This window comes from Rhipicephalus sanguineus, chromosome 5 (assembly GCF_013339695.2).
Source record: "Rhipicephalus sanguineus isolate Rsan-2018 chromosome 5, BIME_Rsan_1.4, whole genome shotgun sequence".
Lineage (NCBI taxonomy): Eukaryota > Metazoa > Arthropoda > Arachnida > Ixodida > Ixodidae > Rhipicephalus > Rhipicephalus sanguineus.
In genome coordinates this window covers 187,373,084-187,395,974 of record NC_051180.1, presented here as the reverse complement: position 1 = coordinate 187,395,974, position 22,891 = coordinate 187,373,084, and the positions used below count along the sequence as shown (strand labels likewise).

Here is a 22,891-nt window from a genome sequence, read left to right as displayed (position 1 = left end):
TATCAGCACTCACGTTAGAGCGCAGACGTCTGTGTTATCTAAATGAAGTGCACACTACGGTGCGATGATGTGAATGTCATACATAACATTTGTCAGCGTATTCCTCCGGGGTGGAGCAACAATTTATTAGACTGCTACAAAAACGGTGCCAACACTGGAACCACAACTGACGTTCACGCGACATGACGCCTGTATCATAGAAGTACATATGTAGTGTTTATTGCTTTGTTATAAAATTAGATAGCCAGCGCTACTACCACAATTGACGTTGCACCGACATTACGCCTGCATAGGGTCTTTTTCCAAAGCAGTTTATTGACCTGGCGTGGCTCTGTGGTAGAATACCTGACTGCCATGCAGAATGCTTGGGTTCGATTCCTGCTGGGGTCCTAATTTTTATTCTTTGTATTCATCGGGTCAACGCTGCCGGTGTCGGTTTTTATTAACGCTGTCGTATTTAAATTGCCTATGCCTGTTCTCACCGTTCCTGGGTAGATATTAACGTTCAATCATCTTGAAGGGCTACAGCGCACAAAGATGGGGACAACAGAAGAATGCACAAGACGAAGTGCCAAACTGCAACTGATACTTTATTCTCTGAAGGAGGAACCTTATATGCGCACATCAAGCCAATGAAATCAATATTAGGCACAGCACCAACACAAGATAAAGTTACAACAAACCTAACACTCATTATTTTGCACGCAGCCTAGGGCATGTTTACGTTCAAAAACTCTATCTACTTAGTGGAGAGGGTCACAGAGGGAGCGCTCACACAACTATCCTTTTTGGCAATCAATTTCGTACGCTTCAATCACTTCACGCGATGGTCAATCACCTGTGGCGCATAACCGTATGTCACGGATCTCCGGACAGCAATCGGCCAGAAGGAACAGACGAGACGAGAGCGTTACACACACCTATTTTAATTACACACAAAAAGAAAAACACACATTTTTACCCCAAACCATTGCAAACATATAAAACATACCGACACTAAATGAAGCTGTCACAAAAAAAAAATGAAGGAAACCAACATCTATATAGTACGAAGCGTTCTTCGCTCAAACAACTCACGGCGTTCTGTGCCGATTCACGATGAGGCGAGGCGTTGCGTTGGGCACTGGAGTCAACGCCGGCGTACAAGTCGGCGACGCTGTCTTTCTCTGGTACGGAACGCGAGCTGGCGTTGTCGAGGCTCGGAGTTCAACGACCTGTGCGTCGCAGGTTCTTGAGCTGGCCAGCGTTTCCCGGGAACAGGACCTGGCTCAGACGAGGCCTACGGAGCGGTGCCGTAGGACGAAGCGCTCGCAACACAAGTCGATGACACTCCTTGGCCGCTACAGGTGTTCGTGACGGCCATTCAGTTCCTAGGACGTGTCCTTGAACGGCCGGTGACTACGGTGCGATGCCGTAGAGCGATGGAGCACGAGCCTACGGTGCGATGCCGTAGAACAAAGGGAGCCGGAGCGCCCGGAACACAGGCCGGCGACGCTCGTGCCCGCCTCACGCGCTCCCGATCGAACACCCAGGGCCCCGATGCCCACGTCCTGTTCTCTTTTATATCTTCTCCTTCGTTTTTCTCTTCTTCTCGTCGTGCGGTTATACGTCAGGCTACGCTTGACGTCTTCCTCTTCTTCTATCACATTTTCTTTGTCACCTCCTATATGTGACAATGGCCCCCTTCTTCAAGAGTTTTCTCCAGAAGAAAACTGCTCAAAATCTTCAGTGTCTTCCGACGCGCCACTATCTGAAGTTTGTGCTACCCGTCTCAATCTGACCCTTAAGCCCCATCACACTCGTCCTCCAGTGCCATCACAGTCTTGAATGTACTCAGAACACCTCACTGATCACCGTCAAGGCTCGCAGAACGCTCAGCACAACAGTTTCAGGAACACTACACAAGGCACTTCATGTACTCACATTTCAAATTGTTGCACATGACTGTTTAACACACTTTTGACTTTCACCGTTAAACCGTTTGCTCTATGCGCTACGCATTTTGGTTAATCACAATCCCTTTTCTAGCGCATAAGAAATATCAAATTCCAAATTCGTTTTCTCCTCACGCTGCGCGTCTTTTGCGACTTTCTTCCGCGTCTTTTTACTGTGCATCGTCGCGAACGCTCAATACAAACGCTGCCTTTATTCCTGCTCCTAACGATCATGGAACGCCTCATCCACACGACTTTTCTAGGGTGCGTCCTCACTACGTAACCATGGCCGAGCTTCTGCACAACTCTCTTAGCATCCAGGTATCTGTGATTAATTTTCAGGGCGTTCTTTCTACAATGCTTTGACTGAGCAACACCGCAAGTGTCAGCCAAGCCAATGAAACTCTCACTCTCCAGTACTGCTTTGTCTTGCGTATGCCCTGTGCTTTTTTCTTCAAGATGCGTATCTTTCAGCAAACTGCTGCTCTCGATTTCTGCGACCCCAGTCAAAGCAGCGACTGTTTCTTGAGGTCCCTGATCATCATCTTCGGCGAGCCGTTCGCTACCACCATCATTACTGGAGTTACAAGCCACACCTGAGTCCAATTCTTTGCTATTGCTAATTAATTGTCCCTTTTCTGTTATACAGCTGCCATGGTCCCTCGTCATTTCTTCTACCACATCACAGCTGTGAACATCAGGCCCTCCAAATTCCCGGAGTAAATCCACTTTTCTATTTCCTATGTCTAGTCTCTCCTCTGTGGCCTTTGCCAAACTCACTTTGTGATCCCCGCCTTGACTTACGGCTGTCCGCCCACACCGATGCAAGTATGCATCCATGTCACCTCGTCGGTCGTCAAAATGAGCCCTCAATTTTCTGGGACAGACTCGCGTCGATCTGGGAGGTTCTGTCTCTGTTATGGAGCCCCTATCATCTGTGCTCCTCTCACAACCTCGCTCTAAAGTCTGCTGCTTCCGCAGAATGAACTCCTTCTCGAGCTCAATCCTCCTGATTTCGCGTTCCTCCTCTTCGCGCCTCTCTTTACGCCTCTGCTCGCGCATCTCCGCTCGCTCATCCCTCAGCCTCTTTTCCTCGCGATCATAAAGGCTTATGGCTTCTTCACCCGACAAACCAAGCTTTACTGCTAACTCTAAAATCTTCGTCAAGTCCATCCTCCCTGCCAAATAGAAATCCGTCAGACCCACAACAAAAAATAAGAAAAAGGATCCTGGCAGGCTCGCCACTTATTTTTGTCACGGATCTCCGGACAGCAATCGGCCAGAAGGAACAGACGAGACGAGAGCGTTACACACACCTATTTTAATTACACACAAAAAGAAAAACACATTTTTACCCCAAACCACTGCAAACATATAAAACATACCGACACTAAATAAAGCTGTCACAAAAAAAAATGAAGGAAACCAACATCTATATAGCACGAAGCGTTCTTCGCTCAAACAACTCACGGCGTTCTGTGCCGATTCACGATGAGGCGAGGCGTTGCGTTGGGCACTGGAGTCAACGCCGGCGTACAAGTCGGCGACGCTGTCTTTCTCTGGTACGAAACGGGAGCTGGCGTTGTCGAGGCTCGGAGTTCAACGACCTGTGCGTCGCAGGTTCTTGAGCTGGCCAGCGTTACCCGGGAACAGGACCTGGCTCAGACGAGGCCTACGGAGCGGTGCCGTAGGACGAATCGCTCGGAACACAAGCCGATGACGCTCCCTGGCCGTTGCAGGTGTTCGTGACGGCCATTCAGTTCCTAGGACGTGTCCTTGAACGGCCGGTGCGATGCCGTAGAGCGATGGAGCACGAGCCTACGGTGCGATGCCGTAGAACAAAGGGAGCCGGAGCGCCCGGAACACAGGCCGGCGACGCTCGTGCCCGCCTCACGCGCTCCCGATTGAACACCCAGGGCCCCGATGCCCACGTCCTGTTCTCTTTTATATCTTCTCCTTCGTTTTTCTCTTCTTCTCGTCGTGCGGTTATACGTCAGGCTACGCTTGACGTCTTCCTCTTCTTCTATCACATTTTCTTTGTCACCTCCTATATGTGACACCGTATACCACGGCCCGCGATATAGGGGCATGTGCCACACGTGTTTGGAGTAATTGGTTTGACGATATATGCGAAAATTCATTCTAAAAAGACAGGGTGGGCAAACACGGACACAAGAAAGAAGTCAGGACACCACAAACACCGACTAACAACTGAAGAGATGCACAACGGCGGAAAAGAAAGAAGGCACGAAAACTTATCTTCGCATGCCCATGCAATAGGCGAACCTATCAATCTGCCACGCGTGGGGGTCTACGTGGTAGTTAAGGCATTTGATTTCATCGTTATGCAAGTTAATCGAAGGTTGGCTCACGCATGCGCTACCAATATTATCAATATGCCATGCTTCAATCATTAGGCGTGTTTCTTCATTTCTATGACGGTACAACACTGCGCGTTCATTGAATTGTGGCGTGCACTTACAATCTCGACAATGTAAAGATAGATTAGAAGGTGAGCCTCTGGTTAGCGATCTCTTATGTTCCAACAATCTCTGGTTAATGCATCGGCCCGTTTGTCCTACGTAGAAGCGGCTGCAGCTGAAAGGGACCTTATACACCACGCTTGTACGGCAATCAGTGAATTTGTTGGCGTGTTTTACGAAACAAATATTGGTCCGCTTCTTGTCTTTTACTCGCTCATTCTTCCTCTGCACAGCGGTTCTAAGGTTGCTCCGGTTCTTAGTGATTTATACCTTAGCAAGATTGACAGACTTTTGGAAGGCACCTTAGGTAATTCAGTTATTAAGGTTTCTCATTATGTGGATGATTACTTGATTTTTTGTTGTGGTGAGGACTTTGAAACCGTGGTAACCTCAGTGAGCAAGAAATTTGAATTGAATGGAGGAAGGTTGAACTTTACTAAAAAGGTGCCTCAGGATAATGGAATACAATTTCTAGACATTTCCTTAACGTTTCGGAAGAACCACGTGTGCTGGCAGTATGCTCCTAGATAGTCAAAACTGCTATTAAATTTTTCGTCGAAGCACCAGAAGGTTGTAAAAAACGGTATCGCCATGTCTTGCCTTAAGTCAGCCCTCACCAAGTCGTGTGAGCACAAAATGAGTGATAGCTTTAATGCGCAGGTTACACGTCTTTTAGATGTAGGGTATTCTCGTAATGCAGCGGCCACTGTCGCTGAACGTTTAAAGAAGTCCATTATGTTAAGTCCGAGCATGGTTGCAGAAAGCGATAGGAAGAAACGTGTCGTAGGTATACTGTACATCCATTGCGTATTTCACAGGATAAAGAAAGTAGGAAGTAGATAAGGCGTTAATGTTGTTTTCACGGCTGCCAATAAGCTACGTAAGATTTGTGCCGCTGTGCAGAGGAAGAATGAGTGAGTAAAAGTCACTACGTCACAGCGACAGCAGCGCCAGTCTCTCCAGAGGTCACCCTCGAGGCCAATACCTAGGGGAATCAAGGGGAGCCTACCAAAGAATAAGGATGGACTGAAGGGCTTATGGCAGACGCTCACTACTAATGATAGGAAGGTAACTGCTCTGCCTAAAGTGGAAAGTGTACACCTATTGTATACTGTCATTACTAACATATGGGGCGGAAGCCTTTAAAGGGACACTAAAGAGAAACAATGAATCGGTTTAGATCGATAAATTGTTCTCTAAGAAATCTAATGTTGTTAATTTCGCCATCACAGGTTTATTAATAGAGGAGAAAATCAAGTTCAAAGTTTCATTTTTAAATGCCGCGCCGAAATCTCCCCACGTGACATCACGGATTTCAAAGTGTATTGATCATATTTTGGTGCCATTGACTCAACAAAATTACCCCAAACTTGGTATGTTGTCTATGGCCCCCTCAAAAGACAATGTACTTTATTTTTACAGATTACGAACTACGTAGGTCTCTAGTAGGCGCCGTCAAAATATGTGACGTCACGGCGAATGGTGCGGAAACTTCTAGGTGGCGTCGCCACCCACATTTCGTTTTTGCGAGTTTTCTCGCTTACTAAGCGTCTTCTAGTAGCAAGTGTGATGTTTTTGGTATCATGAAAGAGTACTTTACTAATATGAGAAAAATCGTTTTGCTCTTTAGTGTCTCTTTAAAATGAAAACTTCAGTGCAAACCAGGACAGACCACCAAGAAGAGATGAGTGCTTGTCTCATCTCTTCTTTGGGGTCCGTCCTAATTTGCAGTGAAGCTTTCACCTTAACCCCTTGAGACACTATGTACACAATTGTGTACACCACATGTTTCTTCTAGTTGTATCGACTAGTGGCTAACAAAGAGCTTTAGATGAATTGAACCTCCTACATAATAAATTTGTCTTCATTTAACTTCATTTTGCAGTGTACTGCTGAATATGGTCACTTTGCTGAAATCACTACCATGTTCGATGTGCTGCTTCCCGCGAGCCACGTCAAAAGTGTAATCTTTCTTTGCTCAACATGGGCATAGCCAAAAACTAATTTGCACCATATTTCTAGCCTGAGATTTGATTCTATTCATGCAAAAACAGAGCATGAATGGCTTCACAATAAATAAATATTTAATTACAACTTAATTACGATTGATCACTATAAGGCACAAAAATTAATATATTATGACATTATTCTTGTTTCAATAGAATATTCAATGCCTTGAAATAATGTTCTATCGGTTTGACGCACTTAGAGACAGTTCTTCCTCGGTGGCTTCTGAAAGGGTTAAAAGTTATGTAGCAACAAAGCCCAGCCAAAGCTTTATTAGGGTGGGAACCTGGAGGATGAAGACAAACTCAAGAAGAAATTAAGGACCACGTAATATATGATGGAATGAAAATGCCCAACCTACTCAGAACACGTAGCAGAGTCACAGCATAAGCTGGAAGAGTGGCTTTCATATGGCCCGTTGTAAACTCTCCTAGGGCAAGTTGCAGGGCACGGTTCACTGGTGTGCTGTTGATTTAAATATGGGTTACCAACTCGCAGTCTCAAGTCTCTTAGGGCGTCTATTGCAAGTCCGGTAACGAAGCACCCTCTATGCCGTAAGTCATTTTGCAAAGTAATGAAGTACCCACTATGCCATAATTCAGCATTTTGATGCATCTGCAAGGCAATTTGCGTGTAAGCAAATTTCAGGGGGCGCTGCAAAGTTAAGCAACAATGGTGAAGATGGCCGCTGTAAGAATGTCCATGTGCAGCTCTGCGCTATGGGAACTACAGCATTTTCTAGACTGCGACTTCAAAACACGGTGTTTTGTCAAAGGTGAGAGTCCTTGCTGCCAAGTACTTCATTTTGGTTATCATGAAGGACAGCATTGACAATGAAATAAAAGTTGTTGCATTGTTCGTGTAAATGTCTGGCATGATCTTGAACGGACATGAAATCACAGTGCTGCTGCGAAGTGTTTTTACTGAGCATTTGATCACCAATGGCCAATGCTTCTGCACTACTGGCCTTTCGGTCACGGGGAAACTCATGTCAGCTGTTCTCATCCACGTCTAGGTAAGTGCTGCTCTCAGCAAGGCAGAGAAACTGATGTCTTCAGCAGCTTTCAATAGTGGTTTGGTAGATAGGTGGGCTAACGCAGTCGGGAGTTGCCAGTGGGCATGTTTTATCAAATACTGATTGCCTAGAGCAGCCTGAGGACATACCAGTGTTTTGCAGCAACTTAGTCTGCCAATTACTTTATGGCATCCTTGGGTATGTTCAAATCCAAAGGATATGGCAATGATGATAAATTGAGCAAATTAACAAGGTTTCACGTAACAGATTCAGCGGGCCTACAAGAAAAGGGTTGAGAGAAGTCATGGCCAAAAAAAAACGATGGCAAGAAACTTGTTCTACCATTTCATGTATTGCAGAGAGAGCCTTATTGATTTGTCTGTGTGTGTGTCAGCTGATCCACATACGTGAGCAGATTTGCAGTGCCCTCAATTCTGCTGTTACACTGCTGTTACGGCTATGTATCGTTGAAGGTTGCTGTGAACTGCTTCTTTCATAGCCCCCTGAACCGTGCGATGAGACATCGGCCAGGTTATCCCATGTAGTACGTGTACCCACAAGTCAACGAAATCAAGCACGTGACACCTGTAGAGCAAGGCACAAACCTACTACTTGCCCTAATGGAACCATCATCTCGAGCCTTGACGCCGTCCCCATTGCACATACGAGACGTTGACGCCACACAGCAAGCACACTGACCCTGCGAAGATTCCGATTTTGTCTGCCGGTGTGGTACAGTGGTCCGGTAGGGGTGTGCAAATATTCGAAATTTCGAATATTTTTTTAATAGTGTTTGCTATTTGATTCGATTCGCACTGGAATTTTACTATTCGAACTATTCGAGCTTCCCAAAAACAAATACAGTCAACGTTCGATTGAAAGTGACCCCTTCAGATTTTCAATATGCTTTACCCCATTACACTTCCGTATTGCGGCAAAGCTGCCTTTCAAGCTCCGTTACAGTTGAATTTTGTCAAGACACAGTCGACGTCCGATTAAAAGTGGTCCCTAGATTTTCAATATGCTTCACCTCATTACATCGTGGTATTGAGGCAAAGCTGCCTTTCAAGCTCTGCTACGGTCGCAAATGTACTAACTCAAGAAAACGCTGGTTCCAACATGGAGATGAAAGATGTGGCAGAGGTGGGGGCTCAATTAATGCTGTTTTGGACCTGAAATTTGGGCAGGAAGTTCGAAAAATTGCATCCAAAATTTCAGATGTTCTTATATATCGACGTCTACGAGGCAGATTTGGAACTCTGGACTTGAAGGGAGCACACCCTTGTCCGCCACATCAGTTGGGCTTCCACAGAACTTAAAAGAGGAGGAGAGGCTGAGGAAATGGCATCTTTGCCTATCACGTGTAAAGTGTTGTCGGCAACACTTTGGTTGCACCAAATCATGTACATAAATAGAATTTGTTCTCTACATTTCCTCATTTTTGTTAAGACAACTATGAAACACCACCCCGCCAGTGCTTCGTCAACCTAGCGAAAAGAAGCACTTTCATGTTGCTATCTCAAAAGAATATGCTTAGGGATCCTCTCTAACTTTTCTTTCTGCAATTTCACTTCGAAGTATTAGAAAAATATTCTATTCGCTTCGCACTCACACTTCAATATTCGAATTCACTTCACACCCAAAATTTTGCTATTCACATAGCTCTATGGTCCAGACCACGTCACAACAAACCAGGATGTGGTCCGTCCTGGTTTGCGCTGAAGTTTTCACCTTAAATGCAGTGGTCACGGTGCATGACTGTTGACCCAAAAAACACGGGTTCAGTCCCAGCCACGGTGGTTGCACTTCGATGGAAGCGAAATGCTAGAGGCTCGCGTACCGTGTGATGTCAGCGCACGTTAAGGACCCCACATGGTCGAAATTATCCAGAGCCCTCCACTGCAGCACCTCTTATGGCCCGAGTGGCTTCAGGACGTTTGACCCCATAAAATATACAGTTTTCGATTAATTTTTGTTGTGTTGTCCATAAGACTACCGTAAAATTCCGAGCAAGTGCCCCCCCTGCGGTGAAAGATAATCTGACAAGATTTGGAGGGGGGTGCTTGCTCGGTCATGGATCAAAATTCAAGACGGCTTTTCGAATTACGTCAGCAACACATACCCTCATGGCTGATCACATCGCAACGCAGCAAAAATAAACCCTTAGTTTACAAGAGATGTACAAAGATTAATTCGCAAGTGGCTGAATGCATACGATAAATTTAAAAAGAGACCGGCAGAGGAAAAATTGCAAATGCTTACGGCTAAAATAATGACATCATAAAAAAAGCAAAGGCCAATTACCTTGAAATCCTAGAATTTCGAATAAAAGATCGGCCAAAAGAATTGTGGCAAGTCTTCAAAAAAAAAAAAAATGGAAAAGACAATTTAACAATACCGACTATTGATGACAACAGCATGTTTGTGTAACAACCGTGAAAAAGCTGAATGCTTTATCTCTTTTTAACATCGGTATTTTCTAGCCATGCGCATACACTCACAAAAGTTCCCAGAAAACTTTTTGGCATTTCTATGGAAAAGGTTGAGTTTAGTTTGCACGCAATCAAAGCCTTTCTAAAGAAAATTTGATCCTACGAAAGCTAGCAGTCCAGACGATATACCAAATGTTTCATTGAAATTATGTGCGCACTCAATTTCTAAATATTTATGCCTACTTTTCAATTATTCGACAGAGGAGGGTCGTTTACCTCCTGATTGGAAAAAGGCGCACATTGTACTGAATCACAAATCTGGACCGCATAATTTGGTTTTAAACTACCGTCCTGTGTTGTTAGTCAGTACGGTTTGCAAAGTGCTCGAACATGTACTTTTCTCAAGCATAATGAAACGTTTAAACGAGAACTCGTTACTAAACAATGGCCAACATGGCTTCCGCTGTGGATTTTCCTGTGTCATGCAACTAACAGAATTGACTCATGACCTGTCGAGTGCGTTGGACAAAGGTGGCACGATAGACTGCATATTTCTTGATTTCCAGAAGGCATTCGATGTTGTATGCCATGACCCATTAATTGAAAAGTTGTCTAGAGCCGTGCGGTTTGTATTCGAAATTACTCAAGGCAATTCAGTGCATCTAAAGCAGAAAAATTAATTGGATGGGACAGTCTTCAAAAATGACGGTTCACTCATAAATTCAAATTATTTCACATCTACCATTCACGAACAGGTATTGATCGGACGAAATATTTGCATGGCCCTGATTATGTGTCTGCGAGTGGATCACAATCTAAAAGTGAAAGAAATATTCTGTAAAAGTGCCGCATATAACAAATCATTTTTCCCCAATACAATTGGAGCCTGGAATCATCTACCCAGTGACATTGTGAACGTAAGATCTGCTCAGAATAAAGAAAGCACACACGTGCTTTCTAATGAAATGCTTTATGGAACACGCATGCATTCACTGTTTTACAGCGAAAGCTGTTATGAGATCCTTTCAACGGCCGTTTTTGGCACCGTAGTTGTCCGCCGCTGCCGGTGTCCTTAACCGCTATCGCATGAAATAAGAAAAAAAAAAGGAAATAAGAAAAAATTTCCAGGATGGAACGAGGTTCGAACCTGGGCCCTCTCGGTGGGAGCCCAGTGTTCTACCTCAGGACCATGCCGGTGCTTTTTTTTTTCTTTCATGGTATTTATTCAACATAGCCCTAAAGGGAATGCAAAGAGGCAAAGCCGCTGGTGAGGATCAGGTAACATCAGACCTGTTGAAAGACGGTGGAGAGATTATGTTAGAGAAACTGGCCACCCTGTATACGAAGTGTCTCTCGACAGGGAGGATACCAGAATCTTGGAAGAATGCCAACATCATCTTGATCCATAAGAAAGGGGACGTCAAGGACCTGAAAAATTACAGGCCCATCAGCTTACTGTCCGTTGTCTACAAGCTATTCACAAAAGTAATTGCTAACAGGATTAATACGACATTAGAGTTTAATCAACCAAGGGACCAGGCAGGATTTCGTACAGGCTTCTCAACAATAGACCATATTCATACTATCAATCAGGTGATAGAGAAATGCGCGGAATACAACCAACCCCTATACATAGCCTTCATAGATTACGAGAAGGCATTTGATTCGGTGGAGACATCAGCAGTCATGCAAGCACTGCGGAATCAGGGCATCGACGAAGCCTATATAAACATAATGGAAGAAATCTACAGCGCATCCACAGCCACTATAGTCGTTCATAAAGAAAGCGACAGAATCCCAATAAAGAAGGGCGTACGACAGGGAGACACGATCTCTCCAATGCTATTCACCGCGTGTTTACAGGAGGTTTTCAGGGACCTAGATTGGGAAGAATTAGGGATAAGAGTTAATGGAGAGTATCTCAGTAACCTGCGATTCGCTGATGACATTGCATTGATGAGTAACACGGGAGACGAATTACAGCTCATGATTACTGAACTGGATACGGAAAGTAGAAGAGTAGGTCTGAAAATTAATATGCATAAAACTAAAGTAATGTGGAACAATCTTGGCAGAGAACAGCGCTTCGCGATAGGTGGCGAGACGCTGGAAGTTGTAAAGGAGTACGTCTACTTAGGACAGGTAGTAACCGCGGAGCCGAACCATGAGAGTGAAATAACTAGAAGAATAAGGATGGGATGGGGCTCATTTGGCAAGCATTATCAAATCATGAATGGTAGTCTACCACTATCTCTCAAGAGGAAGGTATATAACAGCTGCATCTTACCGGTACATACCTATGGAGCAGAAACCTGGAGACTTACAAAGAGAGTTCAACTTAAATTGAGGACGACGCAGCGAGCGATGGAAAGGAAAATGATAGGTGTAACCTTAAGAGACAGGAAGAGAGCAGAATGGGTCAGGGAACAAACGGGGGTTAAGGATATCATAGTTGAAATTAAGAAGAAGAAATGGATGTGGGCCGGCCACGTAGCACGTCGGCAGGATAACCGGTGGTCATTAAGGGTAACTGACTGGATTCCAAGAGAGGGCAAACGCGTGAGGGGAAGACAGAAAATTAGGTGGGTAGATGAGATTAAGAAGTTTGCAGGTATAACGTGGCAACAGAAAGCACAGGACCGGGTTGATTGGCGGAACATGGGAGAGGCCTTTGCCCTGCAGTGGGCGTAGACAGGCTGATGATGATGATGATGATTCAACATAGGATAGCACTTGAAAGCAATTGAATACAGACAAAGAACTAATATGTTGATTATGCTCTTATCGCAACACAATGACGAACAGAAGGCACTACGGAATTCGCAATCACCTCTATAGCGGATACATCACATAACTGATTTTCCAATTGTGTGCTAGAACAGCGGTAAGGATAAGCACCTCACCAATGCCGTATACCATTCTGGTTGATATTCCATTTGCTCGTAGACATCTCTTAGCTGAGTGACCAACCTAATGAAGTGGGCTGTTGAGGAAACTATCGGCTCTGCGTTTCTCTGCAACATCCGATGAGGTGAATAGGTGATGAAGGAGTGTAAAAATCAGTCAGAAGAGCTTGATTCACTTCGCGAATCTCGCCGGTGGTTGAGATTTTGTTCTTGTCATCATCGTCCAACTGAGGCGACGTTTTCCATGGGGCTTGGAGCAGCCGCAGCATTAGACGTGCTGAAACACTTTCGCTTAGATTATTTGTAAAGTAGCAGGTTGAAAAGTGACAAAGCAAGCAGTGAAATCACAACATTGGCGTTCTGTAACCGTGTTTATGTGTAACATGCAAGTGACGTGATGTACGCTTTACTGACTCGTATTTAGATTGGGCAACGCTGTGTTCTCAAGGCATACCAATCCCATGTACGTACGTCGAAACGCTGAAGCAGTTATCTGTCCACAACGCAATGCGATCCCGGCAGTAGAGAGCTTTAGTTTCTATGTAGACTTCCTAACATTTGCGGATACCTGGTTACCGGAGCTGTTGCTAGCTGCTGCAGTAGCAGCAGCAGCCGCGGAGCCGTTAGCGACATATTGTGGCTTTTTGTCCAACTACAATAACGTTTTTTTTTCTGTTTTCTCCATCGCGTTGCTATTCTTGTCACGTAAAAAGCAATGAGAATACTGTGAGTTGCTAAGTATCTCACTGCTAATCCTTTACACAGAGTCAGTAAGCGGGTAAGGCGCTGCAGTGTTATTTTGTAGGTCTCTGATTATGCTATGCATATTCAGGTGTCGCCACCAGCATTGTCCATCTCGTACACGCCTCTGGTGACCCAGCCATAAGTCGTGACGTACGTTGTTTACAAAAAGGCCCCACATGATGACATCATCACTTTTTGCTTCTATTTCCAATTCGGCACTTTCACGAACTTCAGAACTCAATTAATTAAAATACATTTTAGGCTGTGTTTGTGGCTAATATTGTACAGATGGCACCTATATGCACCCATTAATGTGATGCAACAGTTAAATTGTGTCCGAATTTTTGTGTCACCACTCCTTTAAGAAGTCTGGAGAGATTCCGCCCAGATGACTGGAGCGTGGCAGCCGATCGCCTCCACGACTAAAGAAATAGTCCTGCTCATGCACTCGGCAATGTTCTCCAAAGGCGGGGTCACCGGCCATCCGGCTCATGACATTAGTCTGCAGTGCGCGGCCATTGGTGCAGGCTTGTGTGCATCCGTCTGAGGGGAAATGGCGCTGACTTCTAAAGTTCTATCCGGCTATAGTACGTGAATTGTCAAGAACTATCATCGGAGTAACTTTGGAGATTGGCTATCTCTGTCGCTGTTCTTCACCAATCATTAAAAATATCAAAACCTTTTCACCGATGTGCATTGCGACATGCAGAAAGCGTCTTTGTCATGCATTTTTTTCTTCACTGACAAGGAATCCATCCGCCATAACTCCGACCGCATGTGCAAAAGTTAATATAGTCTTTTGCATGAACCTCTATTGTCTGTTTCACATGCTCTCCTCTAGGTGCGGCGCTATGGCTCTGATTATCTGTGAATACGTGCACCTACAGCTGCACACTTTGTTGATGCTGTGAGTGATGATGATAAAGAATTATGGCTGAGCCCTTTGTAATGTGTGGCAAGCTTTGAAATCTAGTGCAACTCTATGCCTCTGCCACACGATATCACATCTCTGAGCATGATTCCTCCCCCGACATGATGCCTGGAAAGGTATTTTTCTGAAGAAGGCTCAAGCATTGGCATGGCTGTCGGGTATAATACTTAAAAAGACACTAAAGACAAATTACAATTTGGCATGGGCTTTTGAAAATGCCATTCCAGAAACCTCGTAGTGCTTCTTTTGGGCTAAGAAAATTCTTAGTTTGAAAGAAAATCACGCTTTAGTGGTCTGCATAGTGTTTGCACAATTCAAACCACCCGCCTCTCAAAGACTCGTGACGTAAGCAAGCCCCAAAGCCGCCTTTAGCGGGCACATCGCCAGCACATTCCGTTGTCTAGCAACATTTCGTTGAGGTCTATCACGACCATGATGCGCGCTCTCCTCAACAAAATGACAACTTCGTCAGAACAATGCGCACTGCAAGTTCTGGATTCCTTCGAGCCAGTCCTTGCAATCCTTTTTTAACATCTCAAATTCTAGCCTACTTTTGGACAACCGCAGAGGAACAGATCTCAAATATTTGTCAGTTGTGACTGTCCGTGTGTGCACGTATTACTTGTTCCCTCTTTGCTTTCTATGTTCTTTTTAACACGAAAGTGTTTTATGCTGGGGTCCACCAAGACTTTCAGGACGTATTTCCGTCACGGAGGTACGTCAGCAAAATGAATGCCATCAGATCGCAAAGAAAAAAAACTATAAGAAAAAGTTCCGTTGACGGGAATCGAACCCATGACCTCTCAGTCCGCGACGTTGGCTGGAGGGCATTTAGCCCACTGAGCTACCGCCAAACACGTTACGGAGGCGACATGAACGCGCCTTTTATCTTTCACACTTGCCTCCCACAGTGACCTTAAATGGATGGATGCTATGAGCGTCCCCTTTATAACATGGCGGGGACATCTGTGCCACCAGGCTAAAAAAACAAAAAAAATGCACCGTTGCAACGACCATCCCATTTGGCACGTTTCCAATACAAGTTTAATTTCGTCAACGCTTTAACACACCGTGAGGTGGCGGTTTTAGCGCAAGCCTCGCTCATAGCATCCATCCATATCGACAAATAGCTCTCCGACGCTCGCCTGGCTGTCGCACCGCGTTCCCTGCTCGCCCTGCAAGAGTTAACGGCCAGGCTAGAGGGAAGACACGACGCACGTAGCGTTTCTGTTCGCATTTCACGACGGTTTGAAGGAGTGCGTATCAAGCGTTAGTTTATTATGTGCTTGTTGATGCCATCATTGCGCGGGATTCACCATATGCGGAGTCCACGTATATGTTAAGAAATTCAGCTACCGCAAGGGTTAAATCATGATCGTGGGTGTTTGTCGAGGTAGGATGTGCCACTAGGCGTCAACGTGAGTGCAATGCGTCCGCATCAAGCGGTGCTATATCTGTCAAACAACAGTAGACATTGTACAAGCTCTCTATACCAATGCACCATAAACAATAAACTACTTCTGTGACGACACGTTTCACTTTCGTGTTATACCGATTCCTATGACGGAGGGATCAACTAACCATCTTTTCTCCCCTTCCCCCCCGTAGGGTAGCAAACAGGGTACAACCGGGTTAACCTCCCTGCCTTTCCTTTGCCTTTCTCTCTCTCTGTTGCGCTTTCACCAGAACTAGAATACTTTCTCAGAACAGACTGCTGGGCTAGTTTGCTATACATGAACACTAAAAGAATAAGTGCTAAAAATTGACGAGCACAAAAAAGGAGAGCAGAGCACAAGTGCGGCACTTCGACACTTCGAGCGTAGGAGTTCCCTCCGTGGCACTCATTGGAAAGTCGATTTCGTTGCTGCAGCTACTCTTGGTAAAGTGGTGTACAAAATTCGGGCATCCGAAGACATTACATGGACACGGCATTTTCTCTAAATTGCAGTTAGAGTGAGTTTTGTGAGCCAGCAGAGCCCACGCAACAATGTGCGATAATGAAACTACCTTTGAGATGCGACTACGCAAGTGGAAACTACCACTGAAATGAGCCATGTGGGCGGAGCGCAGCCCGGCGAAAACGGAACTTTTGAACGACCCGCGCCATTCGCCATGGTAAAGCCAACTTCCTTTTTCCAGGAATTAACGAGAAACACACATGAGGAATTTTATTATGTCTTTCATTACGCTGAATGTTATTTTTTTATTGTAAGTAGTTTGAGTACCAGTAAATAATTGCATTCGGAACTCTTGACGTCAGCAGGCTCATTCCATATTTTCCTACTGGTGGCACATGTTGTTTCCTACATTTACCTTAATTTCTCTATTAGTAGAGTACTGCTGTTGATAATATGGACGTTTTAGGCATTCTGAAACATTGTCCTTTCACTCTGACAAGAAATTTTATTTGCCTTTTGTGTCCCTTTAACTGCCCTGCCCAGGTTCGATTCCTGTTTTGCCCCTATTTTTTTCATTATTGTGCATGATGACTGCCACAGACACCGATGCCAGCAGTGGACAACATTGCCACCAAAATTGGCTGCTGTTGTGAGCTTACCCCTGTAAAGAGACAGGAAGGCAGCAGAGTAGATAGGAGAATAAAGAAGGGTAGCCAACATTGTAGCTGACATTAAGAAGTGAACCTTGTACAGGCCACATTATATGAAGTACAGACAACCATTGTTCGGTTAGAGCAATGGGATGGATGCCAAGGGATGGAAGATGTAGCGAGGACAGCTGATGATTAGATGGAGTGATGAAATTGGGAAGATTGCAGGTTAAAAAAAATGGAACCAGCTCACACCAGGAAAGGTATATGGAGATGGGGATCCTGCAGTGGACATAAAATAAACTGAAAATGATGATGATGAAATGATTAAGCTATTCATTGATGGTCGGGTCTTAGTATTACGAAGTAAAGTGCCGATTTTACCCACTTTGCTATGTCAAGGTTTAACTGCAATGCGTCAGCATACTCACCAGACATTGTTTGTGTTTTCGTGTTCCACTTGCAATGTTATAACCATTTTAATACGAGGGGGACTTATTTGGGAATTATTTGCCACAAGACAGTGAGGTGGGCTAGTTGATGAATATTCATGTTTAAAGCAAAAGCTTTTTAAGCACACATAAAACGTGGACAGAAGAGCTAAGCGCTGTCCTGTCAAAATCTTAGTTCTTCTGTCCTCGTTCTATGTGCGCTTAAAAAGCTTTTGCTTTAAACATGAATTATTTGCCATCTTAATTAATGTGCAGAAATCAAAATGGATAAGAAAACAATTTCTCACCTGTGGGAGCTGAACCCACATCCTCCACACAATATGTACGTTGCTCTAGCAGTTGAGCTGTGTTGGTGAATGTCTGTGCATCAATATTCACGCTTATTTATGTGCAATATGCAACCTCAAGTGTTAGCCAGTGCCACGTATGCCTCAAGAAGTTGATGGCATTTTTATTGCAGAGCCGGGGGGCCCTGTCGAGGAGCCCAAGGGAGCAGCTGTTCGGCTCAGTGCCATCCGCGAAGTGGTCGAGCAGGGCAAGCACGCTCTTCTTGATGTCAGCCCAGGAGCCGTGGATCGACTCAACTATGCCCAGTTCTACCCCATCGTTGTGTTCCTGCGAGCCGAAAGCAAACAGGCCGTCAAAGAGTTGCGATCACGGTTGCCCATGCGACAGAGTGCGCGCAAGCTTTACGAGAGGGCCCTCAAGTTGGAGCGGCTGTGGGGACATTTGTTCACTTCCACGGTAGCCTTGACAGGTGCTGACATGTGGTACAAAAAGTTGCGCGAGACCCTGGACAAGCAGCAGCAGCTCAGCATCTGGTGCTCGGAGAATAAGCCTGAGGAGGCCATCGGAGACGACTTCCTCTTCCCTGTCACGTCACGGCTGAGCTACGCTTCATCACCCGAGAGTGACCTGGAGCTGGCGTCAGAGGGGGCTCGCCGCTTGGGTTTGGTGCGGGCCTCCAGTGACCCCAGTGTGGCCACCCAAGAGGATGCTTTGGCACCGCCTCCACCCTACCTCCCTCCTCTGCGGCCACCACCTGTATGTCATTGATTTCCCCACCATAGTGTACTTTTCTGCATGTTAGACCCTTCTTCTGTCACTTCTTTTCTGACTGTCCCAGCAGTTTGTGTGTGTCCATATTTTCGGTTTTTCATGTAGTACATTAATACTGCCGACTTGGCCAAGAGTGCCCAATTACTTTCTTGCATGACACATGCACATGGTGTAGTGTATCTATTCCTCTGACTTCGACTGTTCTGCAACTTTCATTCATTCTTCTTCAATGCAGCGTGCTTGCTGTGCAGCTGTCTGTGTTTTTTCAATTTTAAGTTTATGTGTGCAAGGTTTTTTCCAGCAATCTACATCTTCATTGTTTGGTGCAATTTAAGAAGATAGGAGAGGCACAGCCTGGGTGAAATGGTCTCGCTCATGTTCTTGGCTGTACTCTCTGACAGTGGGGTCACCGTTCGTCCAGCTCATGACGACAATTGAAAGCGCACGCACATTGGTGTAGGCTTGTGTGCATATGGCATTGACATGGCCTTCTAAATTTGTACAGGGCCATGGAATCTAGTCAGTGGGAATTCTAGACAGTAATGTTTCCTGCTGAGAATGGGGAGAGCTGGGTGCACTGCTGTCAAGCAATACAGCTACCCCATACCGTGTAAATAAAGTTTCCTACGACTACTATTATCTCAATCTGTGGCTTAGCATTATTAAATTGAGTAAATATAGTTTTGTGCTGTGCAGTGACTATATTTACTTTGCGCACCTTTTAAGATGAATGAACACCCATTAGCCCACCTTATAGCTCTAAACAGCTTTCACGCACGCAGAGAAAATGAGTATGTGCATGAACTTCCATGAAGCATTGAACATAACCTGAATTCATTCATGTTTCACTACTGCACTGATCAGTCGAGTTACTGGGTGATGGACGCCCATGTCTTCGTCGCACCAGCCTTGAAGCAGCAAGTACTGTAATGCTTTCAACTTCTGTCTTTTGACCAGTATTATAAATTCGAAGCTATACACAGTGTAGCGCGGAGCCAACTAACACATTTCAAATGTAAATAGTGCGCTGCCGCGATAGCTTCTAGTGGTTGGCGGGAATTAAAATTGTAAAGGGGCAGACGCCATTTCATGATATGCGCCACCGTGGTATGTCAGGGCAAAGATTAGTTCGTGAAATGCTCGGAACTGTTATTTCTCATTTTCGTGTAACCAATTAGTGAGCTCGATCGCCCGACCTCAGTGTAGCAGACTTTTTTCTGTGGGGACTCCTGAAAGACCGTGTGTTCGGGAGGCGCATCATGAGTATCCAAGAACTCAAGCAAGCTATTGGTGATGAAGTTGCAGGCATTCATGAGGTCCTATGGAGGCGCTTGTGCAACTTCAAGAAACATTTGCAACAATGCATTGGTGTAAACGGAGGCCACCTGCCAGATGTAGTTTTCAAAAAATGACCTTGTAATTAGTGGTAAATAAATGGCATACTTGGTTCTATTTATAGATGCTAACTTATGTTTTCCCTGCTCCATATATAATATATAACTAGTTGAGAAATGCCTGTTGACTCGGCGCCACCCCATATTTACGCTGCTGCCGCTATTCCATATCATACTATCGAAAGGCTTGTACACATGTGTTATATTTGTGCTGTGCGGTGGTGTATTTTGTATATTTACGCAGCGCTGATGGAAATGTATGGTCACCAACAGAGGCAGCACGATTTTGTAGCAGGTATATTTTGTGGGAAACTGCAAAATAGGCTTTGCCCAGAGCAGGATGATGTTGTTTGCTATTGCCTGCTCCGCATCTCTTACGTGGCTGAGCAGACACTGCCCTTTCGTCGCATTGCCACCACAAAAAGAGTCCTCAGTCACGGGGATCTTCTTAAAATGCCGTGCGTGCCACAAAACCCGCGGAAACATGTGCAGTGCACGTGGAGTTTACTAAGAGCTCCAGGCAGCATGAAGGGAAGAGCAGAGAGGTGTACAGTTATGGTATGAGTTTTTCTCCATATGCAGTGGCAGCACCCCTCTAGTGCCATTGTCCCCTATAGACGTTGCTATGTGCGTCCACGGAGAATCACTGTCTGCAACACAAGACTCGATTGGCGCAAAGGCCCCAACACACATCTCTATGCAAGCTTCGCAAGACTGTGTCGTCAACATGTGCTTGCTGAATGCTCTTAAGTATTCCTGCCCACACAGAGCAACAGTTAGTTTCCTCAAGCAGGTTGACCGTCTAGAAGAGGCAGGCTACCCACTGGCTATTCTGGTGTCTGTTGCGGAAAAGATGCTGAAGAAATCACGAAACTGCCACCTGAATGATGAATGACGAGCCGCCTCGAGAGAACGTAAAGCTAGCCGTGATGCCCTATTTGCATCGCGTGTCCCATAATTTGAAAAAGATCGCTAAACATGTTATTGTAAAGGTGGTCTTCTTTGCCCCGTTAAAGCTTTCCAGGTTCTGCAGGATGACCAACCCTCGTTTCCAAAGAGCTCTGGTCTGCATCGTGAATTGCAAGAACAAGTACGTCAGCTGTCAGACGGGTGTGGTCTATGAGATCCCCTTGTCCTGTGGTAGGAAGTACAAGGCCACACCGAGCAATGCCTGAACGATACACTGAGACACCATAACAACGGTAGAAATGGGCCACCTCGCAGTTCATTTCCGTGATTGTCAATGTAGTCCTGGCTTTCGCACCTGCTCTGTTGTCGCCAGAAGCCATGATAAATGGGTCAGATTAATCATTGAGGCCAAGAAAATCATCGAAGCCGGCGATAAGTGTGTTAGCATGTCTTTAATTTCACTATCACCTAAGGAGTTGTTTTACCTGAATGCGACTGCGCACTGATGATTTGTGCCAGTGCATGGTGTATATATATACTGTGCTCATTTCGTAATAAGCATTGTTGGCAGTGCTGGGCAGTATCAAAGATGCATGTATCTTAGATACTATCTTTGATACTCTTTAAGTATCTTGTATCTGTATCGCGATACGTCTCGCAAGACGAGTATCTGTATCTGTATTCCCGATACATTCAATACTGTATCGTGTATCTTAAGATACAAGATACTGCTATAGAAACAACGCCGTGTGAAATAGTAATCGTTCGCTGATCTCCACTTTTCAAGCTGATACTGCTGCCACTACGCCACCTGAATAAAACTAGAGACCGTGACATTATTTTTATATATGCCAGTGTCGTCCAGTGAGGGCATGTGATGAGGTCTGTGTGTTCCTATTGGGGGAGCAGAGTCATGTGGTGGCGCTTGCGCCATCTCGACAAAAACAAGCGTGCGAACGTCTACGCACAGCCGACCTTCATTTTCCTCAATATTTTCTTCCTTTTTAGTTTTCTTGGTACCATAACACTTGCTCCTAGCCATTGTACTGTGCTGGATACTTCAATAGGTGGTGTGTCTTTCGCGCACATTATGATGCCGTTATAGTGTCATTTCAAAGTTCCTTTTACGTGATGCTTCGTTATGTCTGAAGAATGCAAGAATGGGGTTGCTGTACATCTTGAAGCTTTCACACATAAGCCATTTGAAAGGTCTCGTTGATGTAAGTTTGTCTTATGTACGTTGCTATTGATTGACCAGCCACGGTGGTCTAGTGATTATGGTGCTTGACTACTGACCTGAAGGTCACGGTATCGAATCGCAGCCGCGGCGGCTGCATTTCGATGGAGGCGAAAATGCTTGAGGCCCATGTACTTAGCTTTAGGTGCATGTTAAAGAATACCAGGTGGTCGAAATTTCCGGAGCCCTTCACTATACAGCGTCCGTCATAATAATATCGTGGTTTTGGGACATTAAACCCCAACACTTATTAAATAATTATACGATGCGATTGAGTTATATGCAAATCAAAACAACCGTCGCACCACCGGTGCCGATGCTAAATCCAACAGAACAAGCACTTACGTAACAGAAGATATCTTGCCGCACTGTATCTGCGTTCTTCCTGCCAAATTATTCAAGGAGTACTTGTAATCATAATTTGCTAGTGAGCACATGTGCTTTCTTTGCTGTCCTCGGTTTGCATCCCATACAATACCTAGGCATCTGTATAGTTTTTCCTATCTGTTTACTGCAATGTGTTTTTATAACCTGCTGCTAAAATACGTTCCCTGCTTAATTGTTTTTCTTTTTTTTTTTTTACTGTATGCATCGTTCCTACTATTAACATATCTGCATTCCATTTGAGTTTCCTTTTATGTCAAGGCAATGTTGAGAACAAAGGTAAAATAATCTGGCCATGCCTGATTATACAGAAACAAAAATTCTGCTTATGACTTAGTAAACTAGCGAAATTGAGCTTACATTATAATAATGGAAATTATAAGAAAATGTCTTAAAGATGTTAGGAAGGGGGTTCGAGAAACATTATAATACCAAGAACTCCATCTTTCTCATCAG

The 22,891-nt window shown here is 44.9% G+C and overlaps 1 protein-coding gene across 1 annotated transcript in view; it reads left to right on the top strand.

Moving 5' to 3' along the window:
* Positions 1-22,891, top strand: part of LOC119394522 (tight junction protein ZO-1) — a 521,713-nt gene that overhangs the window by 386,699 nt on the left and 112,123 nt on the right. Inside the window, exon 14 of the mRNA XM_049416099.1 lies at positions 17,913-18,496. Within this exon, the coding sequence (XP_049272056.1) occupies positions 17,913-18,496 (584 nt within the window). The remainder of the gene's footprint in view (positions 1-17,912; positions 18,497-22,891) is intronic.